General features: G+C 44.4%; 1 protein-coding gene across 1 annotated transcript in view; it reads left to right on the top strand.

The window, feature by feature from the left end:
* The window catches only part of Glp2r (glucagon like peptide 2 receptor), a 66,777-nt gene that overhangs the window by 52,940 nt on the left and 874 nt on the right, over positions 1-12,963 (top strand). The window contains exons 11-12 of the mRNA XM_031352162.1: positions 1,525-1,663; positions 11,635-11,676. Coding sequence (XP_031208022.1) covers positions 1,525-1,663; positions 11,635-11,676 — 181 coding nt within the window. The remainder of the gene's footprint in view (positions 1-1,524; positions 1,664-11,634; positions 11,677-12,963) is intronic.

The raw sequence follows: 12,963 nt of genomic DNA, 5'->3' as shown, positions 1-12,963 counted from the left end.
CTTTTCCTCCTTCTTCTTCTCTCTGTCTGTCTCTCTCTCTGTGTGTGTGTTGGTGGTGGGGCTTCCTCCTACTCTGGCTCTTTAAGTACTTGGGTTAAAAACACATTACAATTAAGCTCTGTTTTTTTTTTTTCTCCAGTGTGGATTAGACACCAGTTTAGTTTGTTTTCCCTGAACATGAGTCACCTTTGCTAATTCTGTTAACTTCAAATCAAGAAGCAAACCAGTGGTAAACTGAGGCCATTCTCAGCCTCTACTACTCCTCAGAGTCCAGGGTGGAGTTCTGTAAAACTTCACACTCTCGGGGGACAGCCTCCCAAAGTTTGGCCTCAGGGTGTCCACACTGAGACCTAAAAAGATGTCCCTTAATGGACATGGGAGACCTATTCCAGAACCCACCTGAGGCACTGACATCCTCTCATTATACTTTATTTTTTAAGTTTTATTTTTACATGCATACATCTATGTGGGTGCATGCCAGATGTGTGCAGGTATCCATGGAAACTGGAAGAAGGCATCAGCTTCCCTGGCGTTGGAGTTACAGGTGGCTGCGAGCTAAGGGATGTGGATGCTGGGACCTAGGTCCCCTGGAAGAAGAGCAAGCATTCTTAACTGCTGATCTATCTCTTCTCCATGACTATATACTTTAAATCATCTCTGGATTATGTCTGGTACACAGAGCAGTGTGAATGCCATGTAAATAGTTGCAGTGTTGCAATGTCTAGAGATAATAAATCTGTTCAGGTTCTATATGGACAAAATTGAAGAAATTATGTCAATCAATCTACAATTGGTTGGATCCTCCAGGGCAGAACCTACGCATTCCAAAGACCCACTGTATATATCCTTAAGGCCTTGAAAGGAATTTTAATAGTCGGCCATGCTTGGGATTCACCAGTTTGGAGCAATTGGACCCCAGCTGTGCACTTTGCTCGTGGGTGGTACAAAGGAATGTTTGTCTTTTTTTTTGTGTGTGTGTAGACTGTAAACAACCGCCAACCTCTACACTGTGTACTTTAGTGTGCTTTACGAGGAGGGCCAGTTTTCCATTTCCTGTGGCTCTTGCTGTCACAGGATTGAGGGACAGCTGAGGGCAGGTCCCACTTCTAGGCTGGGAATAGCCCCTTGGTGTCTCTGTGGTTCTGGGCAACTCATTTTCTTTCTTGTCTGAGGTTGACATTGGAAGTGCTGAATTTCTGGGGAGAGAAAGCAGTATCAGGACCTGCTAGCCATGTACTTGGAAGCGTGTCACACTTGGGTGGTATCTAAGCTGCTCCCATAGGAGTAATGCTACACATCAATATATGTAGGCACGATATCCTAGCAGGGATGGTTCCTCCTTCATTCTGCAAATGCTCCCAGAGTGTTTGCCACATACAGGGATACACGAGTAAGTAAGGTCACAAAAGACAAACCATCTGTTCATCAAGAGTGGGAGATTTACAGTCCAGATGCTCACAGTGGCAGGACACACCGCCTAGTCCCAGCGAGCCCCTCATGACCGGTACTTGGTATTGTTTGCAGATTGGCAAAATCAACACTGCTCCTCATTCCTTTGTTGGGGGTTCATGAGGTCCTCTTCACTTTCGTCACCGATGACCAAGTTCAAGGATTTTCAAGACATATTCGACTCTTCATCCAGCTGACACTGAGCTCCTTCCACGTAAGTAGTCTGACTCATACCTTGGCTCAGAGAAGAAAATTACACAGGGTCCAAACAGAATTGAACAGAGCTAGGGACCAACACACTTTTCTAGTGTCGGCGGACTCTATTGGTGAGGATCGGTGACATTCAAGGGTGTACAGATGGGGAAGTGTTGTCTAGATCCTGCCGGCGTTATTCAGTGACTCAGAAGAGAAAATCGGCCTTGTTCCTCAACTGTATAGTAGGTGGTGTGACTCATGATCATATTAGCTGTGAGTGTCACCTCGAAGCCTTTTATTAAGGGTCTATTTTTTGCTGTGTTATCTGTAGAGCGTCGTACAAAGCAGACCTGTGACATGTATACACTGCACACAATACTACTAGGGTAGGGAAAAGAGTCCAGATCAAGAGGCTCTTAATCCAGACAGATGTGTGTGCACCAAAACTAGAAACAGGAGTTCAGCTTTGGTTGCCTGGATACTTTGTTTAACCGCTGATAGCTGTCTATGAACTGACAGCTTAGCGTGTCCTTCAACCATGATGTTGGAGTCAGGCATCTAGATAGGACATGGGGGTGGGGGTGGCTGAGCTTCAGCAGGATGAAGTCTGCAGGGGCTCTGTTGTTTCTTCACACACTCACAACAGCCTGAGCTGGGGCTAATTTGATTCGACTTCCTGGGTGCTCTCTCTCTCTCTCTCTCTCTCTCTCTCTCTCTCTCTCTCTCTCTCTCTCTCCTATCAACTATGTTCCTTTCTTCCATTTGGTCTGAGGGTCTCTTGCTTTCCACACGTTCTCTCCTTGTGATCTCTCCACAGAGTGACTGCTTTTTATGTGGTAGCTCAGGGCTCCCAATTGCAGGGGAAAGGGAGCTGCTAGCATTTTAATGCTGAGATCTGGAGTTGACATCTTGATGCCTTCACTGCATTCTGCAGTTTAAAGCAAGCCTAGAGTGTCCTGGCCTAGTGAAGGAGGGCGAGACTGAGGAAGAGTATGGATGTAGAGAGGTGTGGCTCAGGGGCAGAGGCCAGTAAGGCAACAGATCTCAGGCAATAATAGTATAGGCATAGTCAAAGTCCCCATACAGTAGCAGTCGTAGAATTAATCAACTTAACTGGGCAGTGGTAGTACATGCCTTTAATCCTAACACTTTGGAGGCAAAGGGAGGTGGATCTCTATGTGTTTGGGGCCAGCCTGGTTTACATCTACAAAGGATGAGGTCTAGGACAGCCAAAGCTACAGAAAGAAACCCTGTCTCAAAAAGAAAAAAAAAACAAAACAAATAAACAAACAAAAAACTAACAAAAAACTCCAACCAAACAAAAAAGCCAACTAAACAAACAAACCAAAAACCAAAAACCAAAAACCAAAACAACCCAAACAAACAAAGAAATAAGACCACCTCCATCCCCAAACCCAACCCAACCCCAAACCAAACCAAACAATCCAGAAAAGAATAAACCAATTTCAGCTTCAAATTAACCATTTGAGGTTGACATCAAATGGGGCTTCTACTATGGAGAAGAAAGAACTTGTCAAAATTCCCTCCCCAGAGAGCCACAGGCACTAGGATGTAGCTCAGCTGGGAGAGAGTTGGCTCAGTATGTGTAAAGTCATGGGTTTGACCTCCAGCACCCATATAATTCAGTAAACTTGAGTGTAACCTTCAGTAAACAATCCCAGCAGCCAGAAAGTAGGGCAGAGGATCAGAACTTCAAGGTAATTCTCCATTACATAGTGAGTTAGAGGCCAGCCTGGGCTACATGAGATGGTACCTCAAAAAACAAAGAAATGTCTCCTAGTAATGTCAGAAGCTACATCCATAAAATCTTACCAGCATGACTGCCTTAACATGATCCAAACAAGGACAACAAGAGACATGATACATGGACAGGGGAAAGCTCACGAGACCTCAATCCTACACAAAGAACTACAGGCAACTAAGGAATGCTCAGAGTGGAAAAGGGAGTGAGTCTTCCCCAGGGAAGAGCTCACTAACTGGTTATTCAATATCAAATGGTCAGCCCTGAAGATATAAATATGAATAATATTATACAGACTGAGAAGACTGTGTTTAGGAGCACACACCACCACCACCATCACCACCACCACCACCACCACCACCACCAATTAATGAAAAAAAACTAGAGGCTGTTAATTTGGAAGAGAGCAAGGAAGGGGGTTTGAGAGGGCTTGGAGAGAGGAAAAGGAAGGGAGAAATGATATAATTCTATTATCATCTCCAAAGAGAAAGAGAAACTTCACCAAAAGAGCAAAAATAAAACTTCAGTGTAAAGTAAGCCACCACGCTAGCCTAGAGGGGACTGGGAGGAGACTGAACTTGATGGAACTGGACAGGACAACTGTCAATCTTAAGCATTTTAGGACACTGGAAATCTACCAAGACAAGGGTCAGTTTCCGAAAGACTCCCTAAGCAGAAGAGGCCAGTGGGAGTCTGCCACTGTCTCAGAGATCGTTTTAATCGCTATGTCCTGCTCATCAGTGAGGAGCTCCTGGTGAGAGTTAGCAGCTTTCCAGCAGAAGGCCTGTGTGATTTAGACAGACAGGAGAGCTGGAGACTCCATGGGCCTGGGTGTCGCTCAGCCATGGGGAGACCTCTTTTTTTTTTTTTTTTTCCAAAGGAGCAGGGGAGGCCAGTCACAGTCATAGGTAGGGCAGTCCTATTCAGGGCAAAAATAGATTTGGTGGGTTAGCCAGAAGGTAAGGGACAGAGACTGTTGCGATGGACTATCTTCTGTCTCTTTGAAAGGCTGAAAAGATTGTATATATGCCTAAGTTTGCAGACATCTTCAAGATCAGAAGACCTGTCCACACCTCCATGGATGGTTCTGAGTTCCATCACACATAGAGAGTAGATATGAGAGGACCTGGAAAGGAAGGCTTTGGGGTGCCTTTTCAGTGGCTGAACCTTGAATGTGTTCTCTGGTGACACACAGGACTGATGGCAAAGTATATGGGGACCTTACAGCATGAGGTGGTTAAACAAAATTTCTGACCAGTCACTGGCTCCCTGTTCAGCTAATATAAACAGGAGCAGGAGACTTGACTTACACATAAGAGCCTAATTTTTCTAAAAGGTTGAGGAAGATGATGTGCGTGTATACATGCCTACATGAGTCTATGTACACACTATGTGTGCAGGTGTCTGAGAGGCCAGAAGGCACGAGATACCCTGGAACTGAAGTTACAGGCAATTGTGCATCCCATGGTGGAGGTGCCAGGAACCAAATCCAAGCCTTCTGCAGTAAGCATTCTGAACTGCTAAGCCATCTCTCCAGCCCAAGAACCTACATTTTAAAAATGAGCACAGATGTCAATGGCTGCATATGTAGGGAGATGGATCTCATGAAGTAATAAAGTTACTAAACTGAAAGTCAGACCACTCAGTGGTGAGGAGGGGAGTAAGATAACAAAGTCTCTGAAACCCTACTGAGGGTCATGGCTCATGCTGGTAATCTCAGTGCTCACCAGACTGAAGGAGGAGGAATGTTAGGAGTTGAGGGCCAGTCTACTCTATATAGGGTTTTCCAGGCCAGCCTGAGGTACAGGGCAATACCTTGTTTGATCTACACTTCTTGGAAAAGAAACACACAGTGACAATAACAGCATTAATTTTGGAGACAAAGAAACAGGAATGTGTGACCCATACTGAGGAAAAAAGTGACATCAGTGGCAATTCTCCAAAAAGTATGATGACTAGAATGAAGATTTCCACAGAACAGTGTCCTGTCAGGACTAAGGTGGCAGAAGAGAGAGTGAATGTGAAGTCAGGTCTGTGGAGATGATCGCGTTGGCTTAACAGAGAGAAAACGGTTAAGAAATTACAGAGCTTCAATAACCTGTATGATGCCCCAGGAAGCAATATGTGTGTATAAGGAGTCCTAAGAAAGCTGAGACAAGAAGCAGGAGGGAAAACGTGTAGAAGCAATGCTGGAAAACTTCCCAGGCTGGATGAAACATTGAATCCATGTGCACAATAGGCTGGAAGTAGCATCAAACAAAGGTTACTTTCTTTTTTTTTTAAAGATTTATTTATTTATTATATGTTAAGTACACTGTAGCTGTCTTCAAACGCACCAGAGGAGGGCATCAGATCTCATTACGGGTGGTTGTGAGCCACCATGTGGTTGCTGGGATTTGAACTCATGACCTTCCGAAGAGCAGTCGGTGCTCTTCCCCACTGAGCCATCTCACCAGCCCCAAAGGTTACTTTCACCCAGAGACTTTGAAGTCAAAATGCTTAAAGTCAGTGGGACTCCATGGGCATAAGCCTGCAATCCTAACACTCAGGAGGCTGAGGCAGGAGGACCACAGACTCAGAGCTAGCCTGAGTAAGAGAACAAGATCTTATCTCACAAACAAGATACAATCTTTAATATGGAGCAAGAATAGCAACTTTCTACACAACTGAGCCAGTGAGATGAGTAGAAAGGCAGAGGCATGGCGGGGTGTGAATAGGGTAAATAAAAAGATGTCAATTAATAGCTCCAACGCTTGCAAAACTGTCTCAAAATGAAGGTAACATATGTTCTCGGGTAGATAAAGACTGAGAAAATTTGCTGACAGTCTTACAAGTGGTTTCAAGGGAAGTCCTTTAGTTTGGAGGGAAAAAAAGACAGTAACTCAAATTCACAAGAAATTAAAACACTGCCAGAGGTAGATATATATATAAATAGGAGAGACAACATAGTACACTGATTTCTTTTTTCCTTAACTGATTTAGAAGACACAAATGATTGTACAATGTAATAATTGTTTGTAACACAAAAAATCACATCTACATCACAATAATAGCAAAAAGAGGAATGAATAAATGGAGATATACTAAAATTTCTATAGTTTACCAAAAAGAAATTGCTATTAATATAAAACAAACTGTGACAAGTTAGGATGCATGCTGTAGTCCCTGAGCTATTCAAATAACTCAAATGTAGCAAAAACACCCTCAAGGGATTGAATTGGCTTGCTGAAAAGCCTGGGTGACACTCCTTCAGTCTCAGATGCCCTTGTGGAGAAAGGAGTTATCATTCCCATCTGAAAGATGAAAGCTGAGGCACAGAGAGTGCGCATATGGTAAGAAAGTCAAAGATGGAAGTTTTATCTAGAAGTGAAGCCCTTGCCTGTAACCCAGCATGTCACACCCACCATGTCACATAGCACATGGTGGCCATCCAGAGGATCTTGTAAAGATTGCAACCAGGAGACATCAAGTTACCTATCCCACAGTCTAAAGGCCTCTGTCCCAGGTGCTGAGATTCTATGCAGAGAGCAGAGAAAACATGCTAGCCCCCTTGCTTCTCCCCAGGGACTCAGGGACAAGGCCCAGCAACAGAATAGCACTTTTCTTTCCCTCCTATTGGAGCTAAATTCTCTGTGGCTTTAAACTGAAGCACTAGACCCGTTGGTAACATTTTTTCCATCATTGAAATATGTTTAATTTATTTCAATCTTTTGGGGGATTTCAAAAGCTAAGAGTTAGTGATTTGACGTTCCTGCGTGGCTTGGCTCTAATCTTCTGCAAAATGTAATCTCAGAAGAAAAAAAAAAGCAAAACATAAATCCTCCAGCTGTTTGGTGGCCTTTTGGCATACTGGTTAACATAAGCCCCAAATCACATGGCAGCACACATCCAAGGCAAGCTAAGGACCAGACATTCAGATGGACCAAATGTCTAAGGAGGGAACTTCACTTACCAGACTCAGGCCTAGAGGATGCTCTGGCCATTTGTGCAATAAATCACTTATGAACTTCGGGCTTAAAGCAGTAGTCACTATTTTTTTTTTTTTTGATGATTCTGTGGGTGGGTTTGTCCAGGCTTCATAGGAACAGTCTCTTTGATACATGTAATTTTGGCTGGACCTGCAAACATCTGAAGGTTTCATTAGGCTGGAATACCAGTCCTCAGTGGGTCATTCACATGGCTACATGTTGATGTGACCTGTTGGCCAGGAGTTCATCTAGAATCATTGATCAGTGAGCTTCATTTCCTCCATGCATCTTGAGCATCTCAATATAGCAGCTGGATTCTTCGAGCACACCTTGAGCAAAAAAGTTCTAAGAGGGAGCAGACACGGATCTCCATCCTCCAAAGGCAGAAGCTCAAAAGTAAACACCTACCTGGAGTGATGCTTTGCCACTTTATGTTGGTGGACAGTCACAGGGTCAGCTTGGACTCAAGAAGAGGGAAAACGGGATTCAGGTTTTAATGAGAGGAGCAGCTTTAGCCTATTTAATGAGGAGAAACACTGGGGGTTCTCTTTGGAGAAGGGCTGCCACAGTGTAGGCAAGTCACCAGCAGAAGCTCTGCTCACCTGGTTGTACTACTGAGGAACATGAAGATTCAGAGATGTGGCAGCATGTTCTGAACCAGGATGGCTATAGACAGAGGCTCCCCATATCTCACCAAACAGAGATGAGTGGGGGGAAGGGCAGACGTGGAGAGACACGTTTGGTGCCTTCTTGGTCATCTTGGTGACTTTATGAAAGGAATCAGTGAGAGCAGGTGTTAGTCCCCACAGCTTCCCTCCTCCCTCACTGCCTTGGAGTCCCCTTCATTCTTCAAAGGTTTACTACATGGAGAGCTCCAGCAGCCTCCTGTTTTCATCAGGTCTCTGGGGAGACTGCCACATGTTGGGGCCATGTGAGGGCCATGTGTTCTGTGGGACCTGCTCTCTTCACATTTGCTTTATCAGGAGCAGGAGCCAGACTGCAGGATGTTCCTAAACCCTCGAAGTGAAGACACACTTGTCATGTGAATCCTATTTTAGCTAGCTCTGTGAGGATTCTGGCATGCCAAGAGCCAGCTCTTCCTATAGCGCATGTTCAGAGGTCATTATCACTGTTCCTGTGACCCCACAACAGGCTGTGAACCTCTGATTCAACCGTGTGTGTGAAAGGAATATGGTTTATTATCAAGCCTCCATTTAGCAGCAGAGCTGCAGACTCTCCAGGCACAAGAGGAAAGGGGAACCCCACATTTGTAGGCAGAGTCTGAGCGGGGAAGTTCCTGGCATTACTTAGAAGGGGCATGTTGGCAAAGGTGAATATAAAGAAGATCAGAGACAACTTCCTCCCAGGGTTGTATTCCATTAGGGACAAAAGATACAGGAAAGAGGGGCATCATGGCGCATAGCTGTAATCTCAGGATGTGAAATACTGAGGTAGGAGTTTTGGGCCACCTGAGCTACATGGTGAGACCATGTCTTAGATAGATAGATAGATAGATAGATAGATAGATAGATAGATAGATAGATAGATGGATAGATAAATGTTCAGGGCCCACACATATCTGTTCCAATATGTCAAACACATGGTACATACTCCACATCAGTTAGGGAAAGCCGAGAAATATATTCTAAGTAGCTATGAAAAGAATAGAGTATGAGACATGTCATTGCAGTTTAGAAGAAGCTTGACATTGTATGTGACAAAACGCTTATGACAGAAGCCCAACTCATTCATTCATTCACTCATTCATCCATTCATCCATTCAATAAATACATAATGCATTTCTATTATGTACCCCATATTTTTAGGGGCTGAGGATCTGGTAGTGAAGTCTAGATATGGATGCTGCCCCTCACTGTGAGTATCACAGAGAAGGGAGGATAAAAGACAATGTAACTCCAGTGCTTAAAGTTGGACAACCTGCAAAGACCTCCTTGTGGTGATTTTTTTAAACAGATATCTGAATTTTAAGAAGTTAAAGTAGGGGGCTGGTGAGATGGTTCAGTGGGTAAAAGCACTGACTGATCTTCCGAAGGTCCTGAGTTCGGATCCCAGCAACCACATGGTGGATGACAACCACCCGTAATGAGATCTGACGTCCTCTTCTGGTGTGTCTGAAGATAGCTACAGTATATTACGCTGGAGCAAGCAGGGCAGGAGTGAGCAGGGCCGGAGCGAGGGGGGCGGAGCGAGGGGGGCGGAGCAAGTGGGGCGGAGCAAGCGGGCCGTCCTGAGTTCAATTACCAGCAACCACATAGTGGCTCACGGCCATCAGTACAGGTACAGTGTACTCATACACATAAAAATAAATAAATAAATCTTAAAAAAAGAAGTCAAAGTAGGTAGAAATTTGTGGAGAGAACATCCCAGGAAACAGTGTGGATGGGCTCAAAGAATAAGTGAGCTTTGGGTATGGCGGGGTGGTATTCACACCCTTGTTTAGGGCCCTGCCTAAACACATTGAATGGCATCTACCCAGGTGTCAAGTTTTCTAGAACAATGGCAAAAGATTTGTGAGGCTAGGTCATTGAAAGGAGTACAGCCTCTACCTGGCTCACTCTTTCTGGCAAAGTCAGGTTCCTTGAGCAACTTTCTGGACAGTGAACTGAGACCTACTTACTGCCTTCAAGCTAAATGAATCTGAACATGAATGGAGATTCTGAACATAAACACCTTCGCCTGGGACTTATTCCACAAGACTGCTTGAACATTAATTGATAAATGATCATTATTGCATGAAGAGGAGATCTTTGTTTTTATGACTGTGACTATGTTTTTACTGTGAAATCAGGACATTTCTGAGGTGTGGGCCAAATTTCCAAATAATATGGGAGCTGAAGAGACAGCCCAGCAGTTAGGAGTGTTAGTTGCCTTAAGGATCTGAGTTTGGTCCCCAATATCCACATCATGCGGCTCAAAACAGCCTATACTTCCACCTCTAGGGGATCTAATACCCTCTTCTAGCCTCTACAGCAGGTACCTGACCACATGCACAAATGCAACACACACACACACACACACACACACACACACACTTTCTTTTAAAATGTTTTAAAAAGTAATGATGTGAAGATGTGGTCTACAACAATACATTCAGAGTCCCCAGAACAAATTCACCAGGCACATAAGAGCCAGCATTTCAAGTCTATAGGTTAAGTGACTGTTGTGTGCAATTTGGTGACCAAAGCAGTAAGGATTTCTTGTCATAGGCATATCCAGTGGCTGAGGGTCTGGCAGTCTCTCACTGGACATTCTGGCTTAGCATCTCCAAGATGGCTGAGATATAGTGACTGAGAGAAAACGGGGCATGAGATGCAGTCAGCGCCACAGAGGACTAGAGCCCAGATCACCTCAGACCATCGACACTTAGGAGAGTTTATTTTGTGCTAAGTGAGATGAGAAACCGTTGGTGGGAAATAATCTGTCATTTCAAAGAAAATAATTGGACAAGAGCAAAGGGTGTTTATTAAGTTGCATAAATGAAAATTTCAGGACCAGCCATAACTGGATGCCGGTACACAAACAATCCGTGGGCAATCTGTCTCTCACCATCACTAGTCTCGGTGGTTGGCTTCATGCCCAGGAGGCCTTTCTCTCTGGATCATGAGACGATGCCAACACAGTCTCTGAGTTTATACTGTCCATAATTATAATTATTATGGCAGACACAGAGGGGGAGAGCACAATCTTTTTTTCTAGTGAAAAGAGCTCTAATTGGCCTTACCCATGTCACAGAGCCTGTTTGGGCCAATTATTACAGTGATGATCATCCTAAAACACGAGGACCTCATGACTGACAGCTATTCCAGAGGTTCAGGGGACAAGGTAGGGAAAGAGTACAAGTTGGCAACACTTGGGAGGCAGAGGTAGGCATGTATCTATGAGTTCAAGGCCAGCCAGGACTACATAGTGAGAGCCTATAGCAAAGTAAGAGAAGAGGAAGATAAAATGAATTAGTCAATGACCATCACAGAAAACAAAAAATGGAACCATGGCCTTCGCTGTATTTGTTCCATTGAATGAATGACTCAGGTGATCTTGGGAGACCAGTTATTATTAAGTGTACCCACCAGCACCCAGGAGGCCACCTATGTGGATGGTGGGTATCAAGATAAGAAGAGACACCAGCCAGCATGATTCACTCTATTCTGGGTAAGCACCACACGAATACCTCTTCTCAGGGATCCTCAGACACGTCCTCTACTAAGTAGGAGTTCACACTATACGTTCTTTTTGTTCCAGGGATTTCTGGTGGCCTTGCAGTACGGCTTTGCCAGTGGAGAGGTATGTTTTCATGTTGCCATTCAGCTTCCGGTGAGGTGGAGGCTACAATTCTACGTTCCCTACAAGTATTTGTGTGTGTGATTGGATAACTGTCATTGGCATGTATTGGGACAGATTTTTGTTGTGAGCATCCATTAGAGAGAACAGGAGGCAGATTAAACTCATGGCAAAAAGATGTTAGGACTGATGTGGAAATCTCAGAACCCAGCCCTTGGTCTGCTGGAGATATGGTAGGATTCAAATGTGATGGAAGAGACAAGCGTGGACTTTAGGGTCCAAAAGTCTCTACCCAAACATCGACTGACTATTAAGAAGCGCTGTGGTTTAGTCATTTAGCTTCACCGTTTTCATCTGCAAAGTGTGAATAACAGATACTCTGGGCATGCTCAACACAAAGTAAACACCGGACACCAGGGAGTTATGCTTTTATTATTTTTTAATTTAACTTTTATTGCATTCTGTTTTCTCTGTGTGCGATTTAGTTTTCTGCTACTGTGACAAACACTCAAGATAATCAACTTACAAAGATGGCAAGGCTTATTTGGCTCATGGGTTCAGAGGTTTCAGTCAATGGTTGGCTGTCTTTAGGCCTGTGGTGAGACAATTCATAATGATGGGAATGCATAGTGAAGTGAGTGAGAGGGGGAAGGAGGAGAGAAGAGAAGGGAGGGAGGGAGGAAGGAAGGAAGGAAGGAAGGAAGGAAGGAAGGAAGGAAGGAAGGAAAGAGAGTTGGGGGAGGGAGAGACTGGGCTCCTCCCCAATAATGCAACTTCCTCATGTCTTAAAGGCCCTACCACCTCCCAATAGGGCTTAAAGCCTTCAGTGCAAGAGCCTTATCCAAAGTGTAACACCTGCGGAAAGGGACCAGTGGCAGAAGCCGGGATGTTGATGTCAGGAGTTGGTGGTTTCCAGCCCCCTTTCCTCCTTTTTATTCTCCCCTCTGGGGGATGAATCCTCCACTTCTGCTTTTGTCACTGCTGTTTCTGTGTCTCCACTTGGGAGCTCCTGTCTGCCTGGCAGGTTTCAGCCAAACACCGCTGTGCTAAGGCCCCTCCTCAACACTGCAGCTCAAGCTTCCAGGCTCCCATCAAAAGGCAGAAGGGAAAAATGGTGGTGGAAGATTTTAAACTTGTTTTACATCCAGGGCTAAGCAATGTTTCATCCTAGGAAATAAATATTCTCATAAACAGAAGAGAGGGAGTTGTTTTTATAGATATAAAATGAGTGAGAGAACCAGAAATTAATTAGAAAAGTTATTGTTTCCAAGTGATTTTTTTTTTTTTTTT

This window comes from Mastomys coucha, unplaced genomic scaffold (assembly GCF_008632895.1).
Source record: "Mastomys coucha isolate ucsf_1 unplaced genomic scaffold, UCSF_Mcou_1 pScaffold5, whole genome shotgun sequence".
NCBI classification, from domain to species: domain Eukaryota; kingdom Metazoa; phylum Chordata; class Mammalia; order Rodentia; family Muridae; genus Mastomys; species Mastomys coucha.
The sequence above is the reverse complement of the archived record's forward strand: the minus strand, read 5'-3'. Positions and strand labels throughout refer to the sequence as shown.